Here is a 27,278-nt window from a genome sequence, read left to right on the forward strand (position 1 = left end):
CCTATGTCTTCCTATAAGTTAGGTGATAATATTAATGAAAGACAAAACACAGTTATCAAGTCAATATTTATGAATTTACCAGTAGATTGCTTAAATGAGTCAAAATAATATGAATCATGATAATTTCTAAGATGTGAACTTTTGATCGAAATAAACCGAAATAAACGATTGCATTACTGCAGTATCGTATTTAATGTAGTAAACGAAATTTTGAATACAATGATATTTAATTGTACATACCTGTAACGGATCGGACAATAAGGACAATATTGTCTTCTGAGATATTCCTCGTTATTTTAATTGTTAATATTGAATTTGCATGAAATTGTCGAATTCAGCACATTAATAATTAAATAATAATTAAACAAAATATGTTTTACAGGAAGAGCAGTTGAAATATGCGTAAACTTTTCTATCATTGCACTTTATGATTTTTCGGTTTAGGCGACAGTTTAAGATTTCATGGCAGCATAATCAAAATTGGTTTATTTATTAAAGTAGATACTTCAGTTAGATTAACAAAATTTTTTTTCGGTTATGGTCTGCAAAGTCAGCTGATTTTTTCATAAAAGGTGCTTGTGAAATTTTGGTGCCCAATGTAAGTGACTTTTAAAAGCTAATAAATAAGCAAACTAAGAGTAAAATAAGTTTGATATGGATAAATATTCTTGATTTATTTTAAAACATTATCTCTGCTGTCATAAATAAATTTATTTGTGTTGTGTTGTTGCTGTCCGCTGTCATTGTTAGTATAGTTTATTATCAAAAATCTAACCAAAGAAGATGTGTTCCGGGACTATTACTTTGTGGTGCACGCCGGTGCAAGCAACTAAAGATGACAAGTTTGTTGCCTATAATGTAATTATCCTTTTTTGCTCCTTTTCGAATGAATCACATTAAAAAAATTGTATTTGGCTTGTACAAATTCAGGGGCGGGAAGTAAAGGCGTGGCCCAATTGACAAGTTTTTTTTCCAAAAATCTTGTTTATTTCAGGTGCTTAGCTTCACTTTTAGAGTTTTGGCCAATATGTCGCATTTTTGCCCACAGCCAAGTAAGGAGCATGGTACAATTTTCAAAAAAAAAAATTTGTAAATTTTATTTTTTTGTCTAACGCACAAAGTCTCAAGTCTCTAGCTTCATATTTAGAGTTTATGCAGCCTACATCGAAAAATCGCCCATACACTAAAAAAAATAAAACTTTCAAAATCAAAACATTTAACTTAAATATTTTGTTCTTAAAATAAGATAATTATAAGACCAAATTACTAAAACTAAGATTATTTATCTAAAATATCTTAAAATCTTAATATAAGAATACAAATCTTAAATTGTTAGGCAAGTATAAATAGGTACTATTTCGTATCAAACAAATTGTGGCCCTGTGGCGCTCCCTGTACCGCTTCAGTTGTGAAGCAGTAGGCGGCGGTTCGAATCCCACTCGTAACAAAGTAAAATAAAATTTATAAAACTTCTAAAACAGAATAAAAAATAAATCAAAATTAAAAAAATATATATAAATTTTTAAATTATTTTATTTTTTAATTTTTGGATTTTAATCTTAAAAAGATGTGTTCTCTTAATTTAAGAATTTTATGTTCTCGACGCATTTTTTAGACCAAAAATCTTAGTTCTGAGACCAAAATCTTGATTTTAGAACATTTTTTTATCAGTGTAGTATTGTAAATTTTGTGAGGGAAAAGACTAAAGTATAAAAGTGGGCATTTATTTAGAATTTTAAATGCGGACATCAGTTCAATGTTTGCTATAAAGCCAGTTTTAACTAACTATTAGAAGCGCCACGTCCTAAGCTATGCACACCTAAAGAATGCAGTTTATTAAACTAACTACTTAAGCATGCGAAAATAAGATAGAAGAAAAACACACGTTAAAATAATCTAACACACTCTTCAGGCTGGAAGCACTTAGAGCTCAAGCACCAAAGCAAGGGAAGCAGCTAAAGAGAATAGGCGCGGGGTGAGGAGGGGAATAGGCCGTAGGCGGATAGAGGGGAAATACTCAAGTGGCGCACATACTTCAAGAGATATTTTCAACACGTTCTTTTCGAGCAGCAACAAAACAGCAACAAGGACAATGGGCGCTAGGCATTTGCAAAAATCTGAAGAGTAAAGTGTAAGTGTGTCTACGTGTGTGTTAGTGAGGTGTGTAGGTGTAGGTGTGTGTGGGTGTGGTGGGTGTGGGTGGTCGAGGTGTTGTTCTAAGACGGCATGGCCTTTGCATTATGCATAGACTAAACACACACACATGAGCTCGTAATAATCATTTTGTCAGCTGCCTGCTTTGTGCTAATTGCAATTAAACATTAATGCAGAGACTTGGCGAAAAAGAGACACATAGCAAAGCTCTGAGAAAGATGTATAGAGAATTCTATGTAAGAAAATTTTGTGCAAAAATTCGTTTAGAAAAGAAAATGATGCGTAATTACGACGACTAAGAAGCGCATGTCGTGCTTTGACAGCAAAAGGCGTTTAATTAAATGTTAATAGCAACAGTAACGACAACAAAAAAAGAATAATAAGATCAGCGCAAACAACAACAACGGCTAGGAGACAATTAACAACATCTTATTGCAATTGTTGTTGCTCGGGTCGCGTTTGTTGTGCTTCTATTTGCATATCATTAAGCCGAGAAATACTCGAAATACAAATTGTACTCTCATTGTCTCTAAATCTCTCCTCTCTCTCTCTCTCTCTCCAGCATTAATTTGTCCCTGCATTGTCAACACTTGTGAGTGATATGGGCGTAGAGGTTTATTTAATTGCTAACTAATATTGTAGTCAAATGATAGCATCGTATGATCGCTAAACGCTGCGAGACTAAAGTAAACCACAAAAAACCTCTACACGAGGTAATAGTCTAGTGACGAAAGCAATTTGGCCCCAAAATTTCTGAAATATCTAGATTTTCGAAAAGGAATAAATCCCCATCATTACATCTAAGCTTTTTTATCGCTTTGAAACAAACAGACAAACAAACTGAAAATTTAAAATTTAGTTATCCTTTGAACCAGTAGTCGGATTTGGGTCATCGAGGTATCAATCGACGCGTATTTTTGATAAGAATTTTTAAAAAATGAAAAATTTTACCAAAAAACTCCAACGGCTGCGATCATATAAATTTTTCCCATCCCACTTACATCACCGTATCTCATGACCCAGGTGAATAAGAAAAAGTTTTAGCATGCCATTTTGTAAGTTAGGACTAAACCTTTCGATCGGTATATAACTCGATCTGATCGGACAGTCGTAGCAAATTTTCCAACTAAGCTGTATATATTGTTAGTCGCCTTTCGCACCATTCGTGATGCTTTTGTCACTAACGCGAACTGCCGTCCGCAGTGATAAGACGCAAAGTGAGATAGTACACAACTGCAAAACATCGTAGTACATTTTATGATAATAAATAGGAGCATACGCCATTTGCTTTGTTTGTGCTTATCAACTTATCGGATTAAGCCTGCTTGGGATGTCGGCTTTTGATTTGACGACCGGAAGAGTGATAGATATAAAGAGAGAGCGACAAAACGATAGTAACATAGTTGCATGCTCCTCTGCTAAAGAGTCCAGTCTGTTATGTTTTGCTGTTAAGTCGCTGCCGTGGCGCTGTTATAGTGCTTTTACATTTTAACGACGCACAGTGTGACATTAGGGAGGGAAGGCGGAACAAAAATAATTTTTAACCCCGTACTTAAAAAAAAGCAGGGGTCTATTGGGTTTGTTTTAACGAATATGTGCGTAACAGGCAGAAGGAGGCGGCAGACCCTATAAAGTATATATATTCTTGATCAGCATCAATAGCCAAGTCGATATAGCAATTTCTGTCCGTCTGTCCGTCTGTCTGTCTGTCTGTCTGTCTGTCCGTCCGTCTGTATGAACACCTAGATCTCAAAAACTATAAGAGCTAGAGACACCAAATTTGTATGTAGATTCCTCAATATTGCAGGCAGATCCAGTTTGTTTTTTTTTTAATCGGACCACTATATCATATAGTGCCCATAGGAACAATCGGTCGAAAATCAAGTTTTAGTATGAAAAACTTTTTTGTTTAATGAGATATTGTAACCAAAATGATGCAATAAGCATATAACTTGGTTTTATATATCCTGTCCAAAGTTGATTCAAGATTTTCAAATTTATAAATCATTATAGTCTATACATGGACCGATCGGTCAAAATCAATAGCTCATAGGACCGATCTTAAAATCAAGTCTTAGTATAAAACTTTTTTTTTATGAGATATCGTAACCAAACTTATAGAAATTTGCATAAACTTGGTTTTATATATCCTGTCCAAAGTTGGTTCAAATCGGACCACTACATCATATAGCCATATAGAACAATCGGACGAAAATCAAGTCTTATAAGAAAACATTTTGTTTTATTAGTTTTGCCATACTGGCATGGGGTCTCCGACCGTCGGTGCTCGATGTAGCACCGTCCGACTTGTTTCGATTATATAGAGATAGAGATAGATCGATAGAGATATCCTCAATCATCTGGGTGCGCCTAAGCATAGTTATTAGAGGGTCAATTTTTTTAGCGACAAAGCGGTTATGAAATTCGTAATCTACTATGAATTCCAAGAAGAATTATAACCAAACAATATCGAGCTTCCACAGTTTTCGAGGAAGGTTTTCATGTATTTTGTATGGCGAAACTGTCTGTTACGTGAAACTTACCTCAAAAAAAAAAAAAAAAAACTCGAAATAGAGGCCGATTTATGATGAGTTAGAGATAAGAATTAAATGCATGGTCTTAACTAGTTTTTTTAAATTTAATTTTAAACATACACTTTTTGTAAAGTTTCAATAGAAATGCTAATTGTTCGATTAATATAAACTTAATTGAAAAGAGATGCCAACTTATTCTATCTCTAAATTATATAGCTGTCATAGGAACAATTGTGGTCAAATTCACCTTTAGTATGGAAAACTTTTTTGTTTTCTGAGATATCTCAAGTTGGTTCTGTACATCCTGACCAAATTTGGTTCAAATTGGTTTACTTTATTACATTGCTGCCATAGGAACAATAAAATTTTATGAACAAAACAATACCGAAATGCAAATAGAATGTATGGAAAAAACCTGTACCCTGTCGGTACTAGCGTTACCATATGGTAAAAAGAAAAGAAAACGTAAATTTACCGAAAAAAATATTTTTTATTCCGAATTTTTTTTTATAAGTAAAAAGAGAATTTTTTACCATTCTAATGATGTGTGCATTGCGTATAGTTCAGTACTAAAATTAGTTAAACTATTCAAATTTCTTGCGACGAATTGTCAAATGCAGTTTTTTGCACTGCAGAATATAGTGACCAACTTAATGCGCATTTTTGATTAGCTAGCTACAAGAGATTCTTTCAATCAACAGTTAGAGACAACAATTTACTCTTAGAATATCATATTAAAGTTAGTCTTATGTTAATATGTTGTCTAAAAAAAAATTTTGTAAATGTTATCGCTTGTTACCATATGGTAACGATAGGGCTATTCGGGTTAATATTCTTCTAGACTGAAAGGTAATATTCAGAATATAAATCAAGGTATATATAATATAGTTCAGAGTGCATCTTTTTTGATTTGCTTTTATCTTGTTGTATTTTGTGCTTTTGTGTGCAGATGTTTATACCAACAGACTTGCGCTTGTTTTTCCTTTGTTACATTGTGTGATTCGCACATTCAACACTGTAGCAACTCATCAAGTTCATAACAACGAGAGTGACAGCTCTTACACTTTCATCATAATGACATTTGTAACAGTGTGAGAGCACATCATACGAAATGACTTAAGCAACAGCTTATCTTCAAGTCAATGAACCGATAAATAAACAACTCATAAGGAATTGAAACTGTTATTTAGAAAACAAAATGTGTCGTTTTCAATTTGTACACTGCACAGTGTGATTTCGGTTTGTTAACACGATTTAGTGTGAGCTTGTGCAGGACTCTGGTACTCATCACAAATTCCTAGGTACTTCTGTTGGTTTTCTCCGGTTACCAGTACTGCAGGATGGTTTATGGTATAAACTGTATACTAAACGTGTAGGATGTGTAAGATGAACCGTTTTATTATCATCCTACTAAATCGCAAATAGTTCAGTTAAAAAGAATGGCCGTTATGGCTGCTTTAATTTTTAAAAAAAAGCTTTCTAAATAAATACTGTATACAAATAGAAAGAAAAGACACTTTTCCTGAAATACGATTTTCTAAGAGTTAATTGGTTAGTCGTTATAAATAAAATTAAGAGCACTGGAGACGAGCTCTCGCACAGATCGCTCAATGTTCCATTAAGTACCGCAGACTGCTTTGGTTTTCATTGACATGACAGTCACAATGAAGAAGAATGGGACAGTCTTTTATAACAGACCGTAAAACGGTCATGGCAAATATTTGAGCTGAGCACAAAACGAAAGCTTTCAGAATTTACGAGTTGAGGTGAACCGAGGTGGGAAAAGAAAGGATACGACAGGATAGCGAACAAGTTTACCTGCCACACGTCGGAAATTGACAACTAAATTGCAAAAACTATATACACGCAATTAGGCGAAATGACGGACAGAAGGGGCCAAGCTACTTAGCTCACGGCAATGTTGTCAAGTAAAATAGAACCATAAAATGGAGGTATAACAAAGGGACTAAGGACAAAGGACTTTGATCACGGACCACGGACTTGGACTCCGGACTCGAGTGTAAATATTGACCAGGTCGTCAGGGCCATAGCCAAGTGGGCCGAGCCTGGTGGAAAATGTTGAACCAGCAGCTCATTCATAAATGCATTAGGGAGCTGTCAGACTGTGATCGAATTCATGTTGGCATTAACTGTAAATTATGCAAGACAGGACATTGGACAACGTACAGGCCATGAATTTGACATGGCTCTGAGCCAACCACTTGGAACTGACCAACAACCACCGACGAACCAAACTTGTCAAGGTGACTGAGAGCGGATTCCTGTTTATTATATGAACCATTAATATGCAGGCAAGCATGTGAAGGACTCTCAATTTGGAGTCGAATAGCACTTTGTAAGTGACACTAATATATATAATTATATACAATATACTATATATGAGCATGTGTATATTATTCATATATAATCTGGACTCATTTGTATTGTGTGGTCTGACCCAGTTACGTTCAGTGTCCTGATCAATTTGCCCTTGAGCGAATGCTGTGCAAACTTCTCTAGCTGCAGTTGTCCTTGCATTGCAGTTGACATTTGGTCACACACACACACACACACACACTCGCACACACACTCACTGTGGGTGAATCTCCTGGGCCACCCTTTTGCATGATTTAAAACTATTTAACTTCTTTTGGGTATTTCTCTTTTCTATTTTCTTTTCCCTCTGTTCTGCTCTGCCCTGTTCTTGGTTCTTTGTTTTGTTACACTTTTGACATTTGTGCTGTGATTCTTATTTTTGCACCTTTTATGTTGAGTGTTTTTACGAGTAACGAAATTGTAGCTCTGTGTTCTCTTTCTTCTTTCCTTAAAATTTATGAGTTTTTAACCTTGCTGCAAATGGCACAAAATTGCTGACAAAATCAAATACTCCACGAGTTTGTCCTTCTGAAAACTTGATGTGACTGTATATTTGCGAGTGTGTGTGTGTGTGCTGTGCCAGTAAATTGTTAATTACTACTCTGATGAGCATTCCATATCTGTGGGCATCTACAATGCACAGAGTTGCAAACATGAGGAGTATTCGCAATACTTTAAAGTTCCACAAGCAAACGCAATATCGAGAATTTTCAAAAAAAAAAATATTGCACAAAATCTTTATTCAATTCAATGACTCTTTAATCGGAAAGCTGAGAAAGCAGAAGAAGTAATATCAGAAATAAGAAGCTGAGAATAGTGCACACTGAAAAAAAAGACCAACTTCTAAAATTAAATAGGTACTATTTCGTATCAAACAAATGATGGCACCGTGGCGCTCTGGTAAGAGAGGCCGCTTCAGTTGTGAAGCAGCACTAGGGGGCGGTTCAAATCCCCCTAGTAACAAATTAAAATAACATTTATAAAATTACTAAAATAGAATAAAATGTAAATAAATCAAAAATATAAATATAAAAAATAATTTTCATTTATTTAATTTTTGGATTTACATTTTAAGAACATTTATTATTAAAATAAGAACTTGGTCTTATTTAAAATGCTCTTAAAATCAAGATGTGTTCTCTTAATTTAAGAATTTTATGTTCTCGACGAATTATTTAGACCAAAAATCTTAGTAATGAAACCAAAATCTTGATTTTAGAACATTTTTTTATTAGTGTAGGTCTAAAAAATAAAAGTAAGTAAAAAATAATTTAGATGAAATATCATTTGGTCCATTTTGTCAGAAAATGATTTGCTGTGCTCATGTTGGCAACAACAGAGTTCATTAACTCGGCTGCCAAAAACGACGACGTAAGAGAGTCGAAATGTGTTTAATAGCTTTTTAATGAGCTGTCAATTACTGTGGCTCACTTATAAGTTGCTTTTGTGGAATGCGCCATAAATATAAATTAGAGTTTTCCGTCCTTTTCCCTGCTTGTTTTGAAACTAATTGGGTTCACACATTTTGGTATCATTGCAGAAAGCCGTCAGGGACCACATGAGAAACGTTTACTGAATCACCTGCTCTCCACATACAATACACTGGAGCGACCTGTTGCAAATGAATCGGATCCACTGGAAGTCAAATTTGGGCTGACACTGCAGCAAATCATCGATGTGGTAAGTTCTCATTTGTAAAGAGAGAGAAAGGACTACGAAATTGTTGCTGCAACATCAATCAACCAAAACAAAATTCTAATTGCAAATTAATGAGACAGCTTAACAATATGTGGAGTTGTTGTCCCCGTTGCGACGGATTCTTCTGATAGAAATTATATAGTCATATCTAGTATAGGACAAAAGTATCATTTTTGTGACAACAAGTCTGTGCCTTGTAGCCTTGGTAAGTGACATGTACCCGTGCTCAAATTTCTGCAACAACTGTGGGTTTGCTTTTTCTGTATCCCACCAGTGTTTTCCATATTCGTTTATTTATTATTATTAATAGTTTTCACAATCGGATATCAAAAGCAACCAAGAAGCATTTGAAATTTTTATTTTTCTGACCATGACAGTACATATTTCTGGTTTGTTCAATAGGTTCCTTAATATCCGTGCATATTTTCTCTTTATTTGAATCAACTGAAAAACAATTCGGCTTAATTGGTTTTCAGTTAAATGTTACTATACGTATATTTTTTTATTTATTGTGTGACGCTGTCAGTTGCCAATATTTTAATTAAAAGTCTATGTGTCAAAAATTTTAAATCAAAGAATTACTTTTGAAAAGTTTAAACATCAACTGAGCTTGGGATTCCGACGATATAAATACTACATACTAAGTATTGCAGAGTGCTGAAAAAATTGTATTTTCTAATTCACACTAATGCACCAATTTGTTTTCAGTATTTTAGCTGGCAAGTAGAGAACCGATACTATTAGAGTAAATACATTTCTTGGGCTAAAGATAGGATTATTAATTAATATACAGTATATTTTTTTATTTAATTTAGTAAAATTAAAAAAAATAATTTTTAATTCGACATAAAGCATAAAGAGTTGTTTATTTTGATAAATTTTTTTTTAACCGACCATGTCTAAGATTCACTGCAAAGACATAAAATTAGGTAAATGTAGATACAGATATTATAAGCTTAGATTAAATGAAAGATCGTCGGATATTTGTCATATCAGAGTGTAACAATATGGGAAATATAAATACATTTGTTGTATTTTGTAAGTCATTTTAAAACTTATTTTTGTATAGCCGTAGCGACGGTTGCGACAACTACGAAATCTCTGATAATGTAAAAAACGATATAACAGTTTAAATTTACGAGTTCTTTTTTTTTATAGGACGAAAAGAATCAGATTCTGACCACAAATGCGTGGTTAAATTTGGTAGTGACATGTACCAGCTGTCAAATTGTCTAGCACCTGTTTGTCTGTCTTTATTACCAACTGATAGGAGCTATAATTTGCCTTAAGCTTTCATTTATTCTTATCAATTTGCTATAATTTATGTGTTTACTTTTTTTGGCAATGAAAAGCTACTAACAACTTAGATTCCAATAACCACCAGCATTTCTTTCATTTCTAATTTTTTGGGAGCCCTTTATCCAATATGTGTTGTCTCGATATGTGTGTGAAAAAAATACTTAAATAAAAACGAAAACATATTTTTGCCGTAAAACACCAATTTTTTGTTACTACAAAAACTGCAAATGACAATCACTTCACTAAATCCTTAAATTGAATTAATTTAAGAAATATGTTTAAAAATATTGAAATCCCTGCAGCCAAATAACAAGCTTCTTAGCTCAGAAATAAGCAGCCAACGTTACCATTCAGTTAGTGCGTCATCCTTTTCAAACTTATCTCAATTCTGCACTATTTGATTTATACATTTCCATTTGATTTGGACCTGTGCTCGTTATAACTGTTTGGCATATGGGCAAGGACTACGTTCTTTCCAAATTGGCATAAATTGCCAAAGGCACTTCCAGCATAAACAAATAAATCAACAAAACGAATGTAGCACTGCCCGACTAGCAAATACCCTGTATATAATAAAATTTAATTGTTTTATAATAAAAGCATAAATTATTTCAATGAAATTAATAAAAATATACATATTCAACAAAATAGCGCTTAATTTCTAGAACTCAGAATACTCTATCGATTAATATTTTTAGCAGATCAGTTTATTTATTCTATTAATCAAATCAATTATATTTATCAAATCGATTTTAAATATCTCACGCATATAAGTGTACAGGGTATACAGACGCACATAAATAAAATGCGTGCCGATATCTGCTGCGATTAATCAAAATACCCTTTTCAATAAATTTATTAGCAATTTTTTATACCAATATTTTTGACAGCAACAACAATTTAATATTTTGGCAAAAAGGCAAAACGATAAACGGATAAATACATGATTTAAACTAAAAAGCGACAACAACCACTGAAAAAAATTTTTTTAATAAGTACATTTCTAACAGTGTATCCAGCCGTTCCCTAATTGTCTGTGTGTGATTCTACACATATATAATTTTAATATATGTTTTAGTTTGTTTATTTATTGTGCAACACGTTTACGACACATATTATGTTAATCCGTTAAAAATAAAATGAAATCAAAGTCCAATAAAAACGTGATATGGAATGCACTTAAATTGTTCATAATTACACGCTTATATATGTTTTAAAAAACAAAAAGGAAAACTTTAATCAAAATAATATGAATATAATTTTTAAAGAACTCAATTTAATACTATTAAATTTCAACATTAACTTTTAAATAATTCGCTAAATATATAGCAGTACATAAAAGGATTGTCATATAGCGATCTAAGTCCATTAAACAATAACAAACAACTGGTGTTAAGCGCATTAGACACGAATTAAAGCAAACATTAATATGCATTTAATTAAAACTAATTACCATAAATATTATTCTTAACTCGATGTTCATTTTTCCTCGTGAATTTCTAGACGACTTTTCATTTTCGTAATTAACTGCAACCCTCTTTTTCGGTGTGTGCGAGTGTGTGAGTGTATGCGTTGGTATGTGTGAGTGTGGAGTGTATGTCCTTATCATGTTCTAATTATAAGTGTATCTATTACAGATTATGTTTGAAAAACTTGAATTATTGCTGGGTACATGTCATAAATCGTTTCTCAACAAAAGAACTTAATGCCAAACAAGATGAACAGCTCACTTCGGTACACCGATGATTTAATAACCTGGCAGATTGTACCTATGCTAAATAAATGTACTTGTTCACTCTCTAAAGTCAGCTGATTTCTATATAGTTGGCAAAAAAAAATAAAAGAAAGTCTTTATTTTGAGGTCGACCATCTGCAAGGCTATCGTTAGAGCACAGGACATGAAAAACAAAAAAAAAAAGCAAAAACAACAATTGTCAGCATGCATGTTGTTTAACTAAATATGCATTTAAATAAATAATTAAACTGTAGCTGTTCTCATTGTAAATCTAAATATATATTAAAAATTTCTACACATATTTAAACCTCAGCAAAACAATACCAAAAAACCGACCCGAACGATTTGGCATTAATGTATTGCTTTTGTAATGTTAATTAAAGCATTGCAAATAGATTATTTATTGCATTTCAAGCAATTTTCATTTAGATAATCAACAGCTTGATTTATGCACCGTTTCAGATTGATAGATAGATGAAAATACCGCAGAGTTTGTTGATTTGCGAACCGCATAAATTATGCAACCCTATATTCCGGCAGCTTTATGAATTTTAGCCCTGAAATTTTCAACTTTACCTGGCCACGTTGTCAATTACGCTAATTAGTTTACTAATAATTAATAGCGCGCACATGCACTTGATAAATATTTTCTATTGCCATACATCAAATATGAGAGTCAACAATTTTCAACGTCGATTTTATTGCAGCCGAAGGACTGAGAAAATACTCAAAACAAAATGTCGTTGTGTTGGCGACTTCACAATATACATTTAGGGTGTTCACTTAACCCTGTCATCCTTGCAGATGGCACATATGCCCATTTTAAAACGTGAATAGCGCTATTAAATTTGGTCAAAGAATTTATAAAAAAGACAATAGCCCAAATGTGTATAAAAAAAATTAACTGGACAGAGTTGCAACGTAGGCCGCTATTCACGTTTTAAAAATGACACATGTGCCATCTGCAGGGTTAAGTGAACACCTCAACTGCACTTTGTTCATGCTTATTTCAATAGCTTAAAGCTTTGCTATATTGAATGACATGACATGACATAAAACTTTTCCTAAAACTTACCAATAAGCGCATACACTGAAAATACTATTTACACATTGACATTAAGTAAAATATAAGTTGCGCTTAAAATCGACTTGTAAATCGCCAACAAAAGAATCGAATTGTGGATTAATCGGCTTATTATACAGATTCATTGATTTTGCCAATACAAATTAAAAATACTTCAAAATAAATAAAACAAAACAAGAAAATCAAGTAAATCGATTTACTTAACTCGAACATCGTCAAAAATTATCAAATTAAAGTTTTTAAAATCGCTTTCTCGAAAATTGATTCAGCGTTGCCATTATACTACTATATAATCTTTATGTAATAAATATTAATTTGACTTGATCGACAATACCCTATTCACACATTCAATTTACCTTGAGGACTTACAAGTGTCCATTGTGTGGAAACAAGTTCAGGAGCTGTGGTTTTTGGAGCTGTTGATGATGATGATGATGTTGATGATGATGTCGACGATAATGGTAGTGGTAATTTTGGTATTGATGGCCCCGACATGTCAGCCAGGCGGTCTTGAACCGAAAGTCATACTCGTTACTTTGTGGCCACTTTTCTCCTCGGCACGACATTAAAATGCACATTGTGACACTAACAAAGTTGAGATATAAAGTCATTAGCATTTTCGGCTAACACCATAAAGTCCTGTGAGGTTTCGAAATGACATTGCCAAGTTGCACCTACCCAACTGTTCAACTACCCGACCATCTACAGAGCCGCACAAAACCCACCCAAATGACTAGGAAATGTCTGTGGGATTTTGTGCCAATCCGAACAATGCAATGGAGACCCTTGAAGTGCAACATCCAGTCGAAGGTGCTTGAAGTGCTAATAACAGCTTGTTAGCACTAAATCAAATCGTTGACTCAAATTTATTATTCTATTTGAACAGCTTTAAATACTCTATATCTAAAGCTCTACCTAAAAGCGTTTCAACAGTTTTAATTATCTGACTGTATTTAAAGTATCTTTAATTGATAATTAATAAATAAATTTACTCTATATTCATTACATTAAGCTCTCCGATTAATTTTTCATTTATAGCTAAACATTCTTTCGGCGAACCAAACTGCGCGTACTTATCATACACTTATTTGTCACGACATTAACAACAGCGGGGAAAACGTAGGGCGGGGGACAAGGGAACACATATGGCAGGACCAACAAACTTTGTCCTTGAACAAAACATATGTATGAGAGAGTAAACCCCATTTAGAGCAAGTTAGCTGGTACATTTATCATAAATGTCGCAACCTATATATTTTGGCGTTGTTACTGGATTGAGAGAATTGAGGGGGGGATCAGGAGAGCCAGGGTGTGCTAGAAGAACAAAGGACAACAACGGCAATTGTTGGCTCATTAGAAACTCATTTAAAAACAATTTGGCACGTTAATTCAAAATAAATCTATAAGCTTATGCAGGCAATGACAACGTGCTAGCTGATTCGCTGTCTCGACAACTTTCACTATTGCTTTTCATAATGTGCATGTACTATATGTATAAGTATACAGTATACATATTAATAACATACGTACTTGCAAGTATATACTCCCAAATGTAATGCGATTAAGCGATCCGGCTGCAAAGCATGAGCATTTAATACAAATGACATTTGCCGCAAATGATTTCTTGAACTTTTCAAATGTTTGCCAAAAAAAGAGCCGAAGAGTGAATAGTCTTTAGTCCGTATTTTCAATTCCTTTCAGAAGTCACCTTTAGTCAAAATATCTTTCAGTTAGTTAACTAAGACGTTATAGATATGTACTCACTAAATAGCATTAAATTTTATCTTTAATTGATAAGGAAATTAAAAATTTTAATTTATTATAAAAATTAAGGCAAACTAGATTTTTATGATACATCGAAAAGCTAAATTTGCAATCTGATCTGCATCAAAAATAAATACAACTTAATTAAACGATTTCTGTCTCTATAGTATCACAAGATTCCCCCAATCTCCTTATCCCTGCAAATGAAATTTTAACTTGTCAATTCAAACTTGTAATCACGATTTTTTATTCCAGAATAAAATCGTTACATAATTGGTTATCAAATCATATAAGCCGTTTCAAGGGTATGCTAAAAATAAAAAAAAAACAAAAATCTACAAAAAATGTCATTAGTATGCGTTGGTGTTGACGTTGTCGACATTTCCAAAACGTACGAAGACGTGTCCCGGCTTCTGTCCCAACTCCAAGCTGTATTTTCTTCTCTCTTGGAGGGTAGTTGGATGGGAGGATGGTGGGGGGTAGGGGCACCCCTGACGGAAGTGCGCTTAGCAAACAGCCTGTCATAAACATGAAATTTGCACAAAACCGCCATTTTTATAAGGTGTCAACAGCAAATATCACATATCACATGCACATATAGACGTTATCACATTTGATGTCGAAAGGAAGTTGCCACATATTGGCTTACCCAAAACGTTAAGTGGCTGAAAACTGAGTAGGGAATACCCGGCCCCATCTCCTCCTCCTCCTCCCTCCTCTCTGTCTCTGTCTCCTCCCGCATATCATTACAGAGCTGCCTCAAAATGGAGTCAAAACGTTACTCAGTTCCCCATGTATCTTTTAATGGCTCAAGTCGTTACTGCAGCTGCTGTCAGGCACTAACTGGGCCAAGTTGTTTTCAACCCAACAACAACTTTGCTGCCTTTTCTGCTTCTCTTTTTGTATTATTTTGTTTTTGTTTTGTTTTTGCTTTTGTTTTTGTTTACAGTGCCAAGTTATTAATGACAAAGTCACCTCAACATTTGGCTTTCATATGCAGATGTGAGAAAAGTCAGAGACAGGATACGGAATGAGACATGAGGCAACTTCATCTGCATTACAAACGACAATTGCCGGAACCACCTTGAAATAGTACATAAATTAAATTCCTATCATACAGTTATGACTGACAGCTGTCTGTCCGTCTCTCTGCGAATATCTACGTAACTGTGCGACTGACAATAGGCCAGCATGAAATATCTTTAATTAAAATTTGTATAAAGATAAATGGGCTTTGATACCTAGTTCAAAAGTTTTTATTGCACAGACATGCCCACATCTGATAAATTGCTAAGCAAATTGTCTCATTGGACATACCGAAAAGGACACTGTCTTTTCAGCTCAGGGTGTCCTTTCATGCATACATATGTACGTATATGTATTTATGTAAGCCTACCAGCAGATTAAAATTTCCAATTGGGATTTCCTTTCATGACAAGGACATGCAGCTTTGCCAAAGTGAGTTTCTTGGCCATCTTTTATTGTCCGTGCGCGGGTGTGTGTGTGTTTGAGTGTGTGCTAACAAAAGTTTTGATACCATTTGCGCTATTTGATTAGGTCTTTGTGCCTGCTACATGCTAATTACACTTGCATTTACGTATATATACGAGTATTGAATTTATTTATTTGAATCACTTGACGATTGTATATATTGCAAAGAAATCTGGTATATATAATTTTATTTAAATAGTCACTTTAGCCAAAGATATACTCAAAAATTTATGAGCCAATTACATTAAAGCCAAATCGTCTTCATTAAAAGGTTTAAAAATATGCCATAAAAATAGACGCTAAAAATATTAAACAAAAAATACACAAAAAAAATCAAATATATATAAAAACTTTCTTTTATCATGCTCTGCTCTTTTTTACTTTTCACTTTAATTTTATTTTTTTTTTTTTGTTACTATTACTTTACACTGCTTTTTTCGTTCATTTTGATTATAATTTTATATTTATATTGTTTATGTTTATGTAAACAAATTTTATAAAATGCGTTTGTAGGACGAGAAAAATCAACTACTTATAACGAATCTTTGGCTTTCGTTGGTAAGTTTCAACTTAAACTCAAAGTCATTTAAACATAAAAACCATAAATCTAGCTATATATTAATATATATAATAATAAATCATATACACTTAAAATATCATATCATAAATAGAATCATAAGCCGTTTATTAGCTATGCCGAGCAGCTTACCAATATCAATTAAGTTAGTATGTAGTTAGTATTGCCGCCAGGTATAGCTAATGAAATGTGTTTTGCCTGCTCGTAATTTATACACACACACATGGGCCAAGCCTCTGCTAAGAGTTTTACCAGACAGCACCTTGTTCCTATTGAAATCTATAAGAATTCCCTCTCAGTTGTACTTTCGATTAAAGTTAATCGATTGATTCGATTGTGAAATAAACTCAGTTGAGAGATCCAAACTTTCCACCCCTAATTCAAAGCTTTTGTGATCTATTTCCACTCTCTGTCTTCTTCTATGTAATATATCTACCTGTTTCGATTGTGCGACAACTTAATAGCTTGCGTGGCTTAGAACGTGTGTGATAAATTATTTAAACATCATACTTTAAATAGAATTGAATTAAATCGAAATCCATATTTAAATCAAAGCGCTTTTTTAAATATACCTAAATTATTACACAATTATCCAACAACAAATAAAACTACCATTTCAACTACAACAACATATCTTTAACTATTAATCTAGCTAAAGCATAATGCAGTTTGATTTCTTTTTTACATTCTATTCTATTATTAGTTTTATGTACATTTTTCAATAGTAAACGCTTTTTAAAATAGTTTTCTTTATTCCATTTGAGTTTTAGCTTTTACTGGTGAATACTTAATACGATATTCAGTTTGTTTTAAGACCTTTTTTAACGCATTTATTAAGAGCAACTAAAAACCAACACATAAACAATGCCAGACAAAATGCCAGACTAAACAGCAGCAACAACAATTTAACAATAAAAGAACCAAACACAATTTCAGCATGTTACATACCACATAAATAATATTTTAAATTGCATCGTGTCATAAACCCGGATAATTCCCATCGCATGTCTTATGTATTTCAATTTTTATTTAAGCTGTGCTAGTTTAAGACTTAATAAAAATCAATTGCATGTTTGGGTTGGGTGATTGAAATAGTGACAAACGCTGCTGAAACCTTTAATCCGATGATTTATTGCTCTTCACGAAGTTAACTGGACATATCAAAGTTTTGTCGATAACAATTTCATTCAAATGATAAAGGGTTCTGATCTAACAGCTATCAGTTTCATCGACAAAGACTTTGTAGAACACAAAGTTTCAAACCATAAACGAATAGGAAGATGTTGCATAACTATAATATTAATTAGAAAATTTAAAAAAATTAAGGATGAAATAGAGTGATAAATATTTACATAATACAGTAATTTAATCTGAAAATTAGAAAGTTTTACTAACATAAAGCAAAAAGCTAAAGGACTATTAACCCTCGCCTAGGTATTGACAAAATATTATATATGCTGCTGTAAATATGTGCATTATTTAACGGAAGTGTTAAAGGGTGCGATAAAGTTGAACACAATTTTTTCATGGAAATATGGTACTTATTTTTGGCATTAGGCTTGTTCAACTTTCGTCAAGCCCTGTCAATTTGCGAAATTAATTAAATTATTTATTTAACACATCGATTCGATTGACTCACCATGGTCCTTCTACCTTCTCCGTTCTCTTTGGAGACCCATTTCATATGTTGCACGAATTTTAAATGTTGCACTTTCATGATGTACTCATGTATGTACGTTTATAATTTGTAATTTTCGATTTTGCATTTGCAAAACCCCAAATGTGATTCAGGCAACATATTCTTGTTTTAAGCATCCAACTGCCAATTTGATTGATGGCTTGATGTGTCATTTATAAACTGTCAGTCTGACTTGTGCCCAAAATGTTTGTCAACACAACTTGAACAGCAATTGTAATTTAAATGTTGCAAATGAAGGACAGACCGGAAAATCGAAAGTACACCGAAACGTTTGATTACAGTGCCTGCCCAATGTGTGCATACACATTTTGATGGCCAGTTGAAAGGCGTGTATTTTGATGGATTCATCAGAAACTCTGACATGCCGCAAAAAAAAAAAATTGAGAATAATAATTAAGGGGTCTATATTGAATATTAACTCGCAGAAATTATGAGAGTAAAACACTATTAGAGCTGAAGCTCATCCTGAAATCGTTAGTAAATCGAAGTAAAACTACGAATAATATATTGTATACTTTAGTTTAAACGTTATTTAAACCCTTTTAGCGTTCAATAATTTTGTTAAATATTTTGAAAGTAATCCAAATGCCATTGCCAAGTATGCAATATAGTTAAAACGAAGAACTACTATTTACCCATAGAAACAGATAAAAGTTAAAAGAAACTTATTAAATGGCCTATCTAAATTATTTTTTTACTGTAAAGAAGTTTTGATTAATGAAACATATTTTAGTCTTAGTCGTAATATGGGTTCTGCTTTCGTCACTAAGTTGGACTTCCGTTCACAGTTGTAGAAACCTTACAACAATTAAATTATATTTGTAAGCGAAAACTAAGATGCGTTTCGAAATTAATTTTGCGCTTTGAAAAATTATTCAAATTATTGCAACTGAATTGGAATAGTCCAGAAACGATCTGTCTTCAAAAGTATAAATTAAATTGAAGCAATAATAGTCGAGAACAAAAATAAAATAAAATTAGCTTTTGGATTATAGCAAAGATTTCGACAGCTAATAGGTTTTTGTTAAAATGAAGAACAACTTTTCAAATGAATCACCATTATCTTGTAAAGAAATTTGACGTCAACATGTATTCCATTACTATTCAATAGTGTTCAGCAAGTTTCAAGCTTGAAATTAATTTTCCTCTAGTTTTCAGTATACTAGGCTTGTAACACAATCCCAGCTAGAATTGGGAATTTAAAACTACTCTGGAAACTAATTGCCACATTGCAAATGACATAAAATGCTCGGCTTGGTCCCGCGGCATGCCACAAAACTGCGAGGAAGTCGGAATGGGGATGGATACGACCTGGACAAACATATTTCGACGTTCTGTGTGTACCGTCATCTGTTTTTACAGCTGTCATAAAACCGCACCACAATAACAGCAGTAAAGTAGAAAGATTTTAAAGCAAGGCCTATGATATGTATGTATAATATAATAAAATACCATGGTCCATGGCATGTAATTAAATTTTTGTGATTTAAAAAGGGATTTGTTGCATAAAGACAGCGAGACAATTGCTTGCTCTAAAAATGCCACAAATGTGTGTAAATTATAAAGCAACACGCTCTGCAATAACAACTGTAATAACTAAGAACAGCAGCTATAGTAAAAGTAGAGGAAAACTAGTGGGAAAACTTTGTCGCTCTTATAACAAAAACCACTTGTAGGCCATGCCACAAAACGAAAAGCGCGAGCTGCAAGTTGTGTGGTGGCAACAACAAGAACAACAAAAGACCGACAGCCGCAAAGTGACACAAAGCACTGCCACTGAACCTAGTCCTACTACTCTGATCTGTGTCCTGTACCCATGACGAGTCCTGGGGCAAAGATAGTGAGACAGTCAGGACAGGACACGACAGGATCACGCAGTCGCGGTACAATTGCTCGACAATAACACAAACAGCAAACGAAATGTTGATAAAACACGTGTGTGTGTGTGTCTATGTGTGCATGTGTGTGTGTTGGTGGGCGTCTGTGTATGGGTGGGTGAGTGTATGGGGGCAATTGCAAGAACTTAGTTTCAACTTGGATGTCAACTTGTTGTATTTTATGGATGTTTTTAGATTTAAGCACTACAGCTTGACATTTAACTTAACAGCGATTTAACATATGCATGTAACATTGCATTTTGAGCAGCCTCACTAGGCTTTCTATGCATGATTCTTCTGCATGTGCTCCGCATTATATTCAATCGTTTTCATATGCACATATACATATTCGTACTACATTTGTGTCTTTCTTTCTCCCAATTTCAACAAATACACTTTCTAATCACATCACGTAGCTTTATTATTTCTTGTTATAGTATTATTTTATTTGTAATAGAGCATAACTCTTATACATGTTCCGCTACTAAAAGATGTTATATATGTGATATAGGAATGGAACGATTACAATTTGCGCTGGAACGAAACGGAATATGGCGGAGTCAAGGATCTCCGCATCACACCCAACAAACTATGGAAACCCGATGTGCTCATGTATAATAGGTAAGTTTCCAAAGTATCCAGTTATGGTTCCCGTCAATCAATTAATTATTGCAACAATAATCGATACACCGATTACTAATCATAAAAAAATTGTGAGATAAATATCATAAATGTTGATTTTGCGCTATAAAGTCATATTTATAGCAATCATAATTAATTTACTCTCCTGAGTATGCACTGCTCTTTAGGTGTAAGCAATTTAAATCCCAAATAAACCATACATTATATAATATTATCGAAAATCGATGGTAAGTGTGCAGCTGTACATCAGCATTAACTATTTAAACATTTCTAATAATAAAGTCAGATCATAGTTGAGTCTTGTATGTTATCGTATGATATGATTTTTGTGTTTTAGTGTTACAATTTCTGAAACCAGTTATATATTATATCATTAATATATTATATCGATTATGTAGTTGTTTGTGCACTTTAGTTTAATAAATAAAAGCTGGTTGCGTTTATTAGCTGTTTGTTTTATATCATTTAGTAGCCAATTGATGGTGTAATGGAGAAGTCAATAGTAAAGTCCTAAAGACCAAATTAGATCGATAAAATATTTTCAAAGCTTTCAGTTAGCTTAAATCAAGATCTACTTATTTAAAGTGACGTCTTCGATACAGTTGCCCTCTTTGAGGTACCTATTTTGACAGTTCAATAACAAATGTTCGTTCCAGAGCCTTTCTCCTCTGAGAGCACTTTGTCAATTTAACTAGCTCATCTGTCAATGAAGACGTCAGCTTAAATAAGTACACCTCATAAAATAACTTGAAAGTAAGTTGTTTTTGATTTAAATTCCATCTGATCATTCAATTGCATATTCCATACTTAAAATCGATAAAAATCTTCATTACTCTTGAGAATATGCTCAAAATATGTTTTAATGTTTTTTTTTCTAATTATAGCTGAATATGCAATAGGCTATGTTATTATTGTCATTTTAATTTATTTTCAAGGAAAAATCCCAAATAAAATTAAAGTACTATTTCAAATATGTTAACTATGATATTGTATTCGTATCATTACCCACTCGCTATTGTTTGTGTGTCTATTATAAAAGCAAAACCAAAGCCGAAATCTAAACATAACGGCTTTGTTTTTACCTTACTAAGTTCCATGTATTTATATTTCAATGTTACCTAAATTTTAATTTGCTTTCAATGTTTATATGTTGAACAAACGACTAAAAATTTACAAAAGTGAAGAAAAATTCTTCAACCTAAACATGTCTAAAAAAAAATATGTTGTTTACTTCAAATAAGAGTAGTTTACACGCAGTGGTGTTCTAGTGGGACTGTACATTGTCAGCTTGCCGTTGATGTGGGCCTCACATTGTAATTGTTCGTAATGCTAACCGAACGTACAATTAACTTTAATATATATTATAAACTAATAACAGCTGAACAGCTCAACTAAACCGCAAAATCAAGAGCCTAAATAAAATGCAGACTAAACTCCTTGAACTTAAACACTTGGTTTAACCAGAATATTATACAAGTAGTTTGTTCTGAAACACTTAAGAAACGAAATTGAAGATTCATATATATATATATATAGATATCATACCTTAACAGATCGTACTACCTATATATACAAGTACCTATGTATCTCATGTGGTCTGTATAGTCAATGCATATGTAGAATATTCTTTTGCTCATTTTGTACCTATTTCCAAACAAAAGACAATAACCAACATAAGAGATTGTTCAACAATATGCTGGTGTAATATTTCTGGTTAGACGTTCAGTACTTGAATTTATTTAGCCATCAATAAAATGTACCACAAAATTACAAAAAAAAAAAAAAAACCAAAGGCAAAGGCAAAATAGATTTTCAAGTATTGTGCATGAGAAATCAAATCCCTCGTACTAAATAAAACGCATATATAACTAATACCAAACAAAATTCTCAAACAAAAATAAATTCAATATAAACCAAACAAAAAAATACCTAAACCCAATATCCAAAAGTGCCCCATCAAAGTATTATAAACCTTATCTTTGTTGGCACCTCTAAAACTACTATTCCAAAATATTTATTCAATTTCAAACCCACAACCCATACACATACACATCACACACACTACAAGATTAATTAAATGTATTAACAAAATTATTTTAAATAAATATTTGTAAACTATATTTTTCATACGTAATTAAGTCATATTAATTATTCTTTTCTCATATTAGTTAGTCTAAACAAAATTAAAACTTCAAAATGTCGTCTCAATCGTTACTCATAAAAAAGAGTGAAATAAATCATAAATCACACACATCAAATGCCTTAATTAAAAAGAAAGTTATTTGTCTTTGAAAATTGAATACTTAATCTGGAAACAAACCTGCTCGGTTAGCCGATGCTTCTAATATATTAAAAAAAATATTATAGAATTTTCAACTCATAATTATTTTGATCAATATTATTCCCCGAATCGAAACACTTATATTTATTATCATTTTAATCTATTCCTTTAATGAAAATGTAGTTTCTTCAAAAGCATTGCTGTATATTGATCAATTTTGATCATTTCTCATAATTCCTGTAAAATGTAACACACTTCACGGCAAATTTCGATATAAAAACTTCTCCGAAAATGTCCTTTATTCATATTTCACCTAATTGAAAGTTTAAATACTTTAGCACATGGGTTAAGCAATCACTACAAAAGCATCCAGACTTGAGTTCAATTGCTGCGAGTATTATCTGTTATACTTTTATTCTTTTGAGAGCAAACTGTACATCTACAAACTGAATAATTGAGTTGTAAAACGTGCTCAATTATCGAAAATTGCTACGCCTTTTTCAAGCTAAACTGTTAGATGTTTCTGCTGACGAAGGCGCTGCTCTTATTTTTTTTTTTGGACATCTCATCAATGAATTTTACGCTAAATACTTTTATTCCAATCACGCTCCAATTGCAGACAAACTTTTGCCTAATTCACGTATCAATCACTCAACAATAAGTACAAATTTTTTCCCAAAACTTTATTTCCATTTGCTTTCTAACAAAGCATCTTACTCCTGTATTCGTACTTATTCATGTATGTATAACCCACTATTTGATATCTGTCATTGTGTATATGTCTCTGTATGTGTGCCTCTTTGAATGTTTGTGACTGTGTGTCTAGTTAATATATAACAAAAGTTACGCCGCTTTAGCTCTAATAACGGTCGAGTATCATATGCAACTTATAAATCATACGCCCCATAAGCCAAGCGAAACATTCTCTTGCAACAAGACCAAGGCAAGCAAATAGCTTGTAGTCATATTTGAAGTATAATTACACAAGGTAAAAATTTAGCGACACTAAACTACAGTGAAAATTAAAAATAGTTGCTCATTGATGGATTTATTTATCTATTTTTTAAAATGATATTTGATATGTAAATATTCGATTTTCAAAATGTTGAGATTGTATCAAAATTTATTAAAGTATCATGTTTAGCAATGACAAAACCAATTTCAAGATACATTCTGTAAACAATTTGTAGAAGACTCTTTAAAAATTTCCTAAATACACGGTATAAATATAACTGTAATTGTCTGACGAAATAACTCAACGTATGAGTGTGTTTCTTTGTATCACATAATTGGAAAAGCAATTGAAATGACCACAATAATTTCCATTTCATATCATGCTCATCCTCAGTCCATATGCATTTGCTGGCAGTAAGCTTATAAATGTTTTTCAGTGTTAGCAAACAAGTCATTAACTGTGAGTGTGTGTGAGAGTGAAAGACTGATTTTATGAAAGTGTGTATGAGAGTGCTAGTGTGTTTATTATCATTTACCCAAGTAATCAATTGTTATCTATGTCGATTGTGTGTGCTATTTTACGTTATATTTAGCTGTGTTTCACTGTGTCTATTAATATAAATACTGTATTTTCATGCGTCCCATGTTAGTCGATGTTCAGTTATAACAATTTTCCTGTTGTATCAATACCATAACTTTACTCATTTCAATGTTTAAGTCTTTACTTTAAGTGTCAATTGACAACAAAAACAAACCGAATCATTTATAGTTTAACTAAGTTAGTTTTCGTTCGTAAGTTAGTTTAAGTTTTGTTGTAAGCTCAGCTTAGTTGCATGTCATCTTAGCTTATATATTTAGCTTAAATTTAGAGACAGCTGCTAATCAAATAATCTCATGCGTGTACAAATTACCAACAAAGTCTAAGCCAATATGAATATTGTTGAACAATTGTGGGTTTGCGTAAAATGCTTTTATAATCAACACCAATTTATCACATTGATATTGTCTTCTGGCAAGTCAACCTATATATTTCTAATAAGAGCACCTTAAATATGAAATAAGTGACTGCAAATGATATCCTTCCTTTCCAAATATTTTAGACTAGTTGTATAATTTGAAGAGGGCGTTCATCATTATTTAATTTTTTTACTGGCAGCTCTTATTGTTGTTGACTGTAGAAAATAAATAACCTTAACCGATTAGCTTGCATAGAAAATATCACAAAACTTCGGTTTAATCTTCAAAATAGACATAAATTCTCATAAATAAAATAAAGTTTACAAAAAGCAACACTTAAGTACAAAGTATATTTTAAAAGCCATTCACAGTTCCATTTATTAACTTTCTTGTTGGCACTAAAAAAACAATAGCATATTTGAGCTGCGTGCTAAAATCTTTACAATGTGGCAAAAACGCAGCCTCATAACAAAATGAGCTGAAACATTTTAAGCCATAACTTAAATGTCAAAATTTCTTGCTAGTGCAATAAAAGTAAAAAAGAAGTGAATTACCCAACTGGCGACTAAAACTACTTAAATGCCACAAACCCTGGTAACCCTCACACACACACACACCCAGGCACACACAAAGATATCCAGAGAGGCAGCTAAAAAGCGCGTTCAACTGAATATAAACTCTTCAGAGGTACAAATGAAGACAAATATGGCAGATTCTCATATTTTGGCTAAAATGCACCTGGCGGACAGTCAAGAGCATGGGGACTAATTGTAAGTTATATCTTTGTCGGATCTGCAGTGCAGCTACTTAGTCACCTTTTACATTTGATTGACGTATAATTTTTTGTGAAGCTTAGGCACAGTTAAGCTAAGAGATAAGGACAAAAGGCTTGAAAGCTAATCGTGTAGGCAGGTTTAATTTGCCTGGCACGCAGTATCCGATGTTGATTGCGGAATGGCAATGAGTTACGTTTAGGGCATTGAGAAGAATAAAATTCATATTGATTAGCCATGTAGTCGTTGGAAAGAGTCTGGGGAAATCAGTACCCGTATATGGGTAAACGGAATGGACTACATGATTCTTAGACAGTGGGCGTGGTACACGCACATTTCGGGTATCGCCCTTCACCGAAAACCTTTGGCTGTCAACTTTATTTACTAATGAACTTGCGCACTGAGACGTCAGAGTCGAGGTAGCACAATCAATTCCAAGGATGTTCTCGCTAACAGTTTCAGACCAATTTCGCCAATGTTTTCTTCAACTCATTAAGAGTTAATCTTGGCAAATTTATAGTTCTCTGTTAAATTTCATCGTTAACCAATGCACGTCTTACGTTTCAAATGGAAGATTGAGGTTTGCGGAACAGCTGGCAACTGACTTTCATTTCATTTTATTTATTAATTCCTTTTTCCTTTCGGCTTGGCCATGAGCATAGCCAGAGTTGGCCAACATTTGTGGACCTGCTAGCCTAATTTGTATGCGTCGGCAGTGCTGCTAATGTGTGCCATCCTTTGGATCAATAGCAAGACGACAAGGCTAAGAAATACAGATACAGATACATTTACCGTTATGCTCACATATATGCTCCCAATTGAGCATGTATTCGCTATGGCCTTGTGCCCAGCTATGTGAAACCCATCAACGCCTTTTGCAATCAATTTTCGTAATTTGTTTATGTTGATTTCAATGTGCTCTATCATAATCTCCATCCATAAGATTTTTAATTGAGATACTTTCTACGAACTGCAGGTATTTAAGCGACTAATTCCAATCCCAAGAAGACAGAACATTTTGCTACTAATCAACTTTTTCTGAATAAAATTGTATCTTAAAGAAGAACCAAGATTAAATAAATGAATTAAATTATGCTTTGATTTGATAATTTAAACACAAAATAAGCCTTGACAGCTTAAAAAAAAAGGTTACACTAATATATCGGATCTGCAGATTCTTAGGTTCACAAAAAACGCATGACACATTTCGTATTAAAACATCAATAGTGTTTTACTGTGCAAGAGTATAAACAGTGTAAAGTTTGGAGTGAAAGCTTTACATTAATTGCAATGTTATCCGGTATAGCGTAATCAGATAACAAAGCATGTGCAGGTTTATAACATAAGTAAGTTGAAAAGCCGCCTTCGAAGGACCAAAACCAA

At 33.0% G+C, this 27,278-nt stretch overlaps 1 protein-coding gene across 1 annotated transcript in view; it reads left to right on the forward strand.

Annotated features, from left to right (window-relative positions):
* The window catches only part of LOC117781291 (acetylcholine receptor subunit alpha-type acr-16), a 147,190-nt gene that overhangs the window by 85,690 nt on the left and 34,222 nt on the right, over positions 1 to 27,278 (forward strand). Inside the window, 3 exon segments of the mRNA XM_034618042.1 lie at positions 8,605 to 8,744; positions 9,921 to 9,965; positions 20,800 to 20,909. Coding sequence (XP_034473933.1) covers positions 8,605 to 8,744; positions 9,921 to 9,965; positions 20,800 to 20,909 — 295 coding nt within the window.

Source organism: Drosophila innubila (genome assembly GCF_004354385.1).
Source record: "Drosophila innubila isolate TH190305 chromosome 2L unlocalized genomic scaffold, UK_Dinn_1.0 4_B_2L, whole genome shotgun sequence".
Taxonomy (NCBI): domain Eukaryota; kingdom Metazoa; phylum Arthropoda; class Insecta; order Diptera; family Drosophilidae; genus Drosophila; species Drosophila innubila.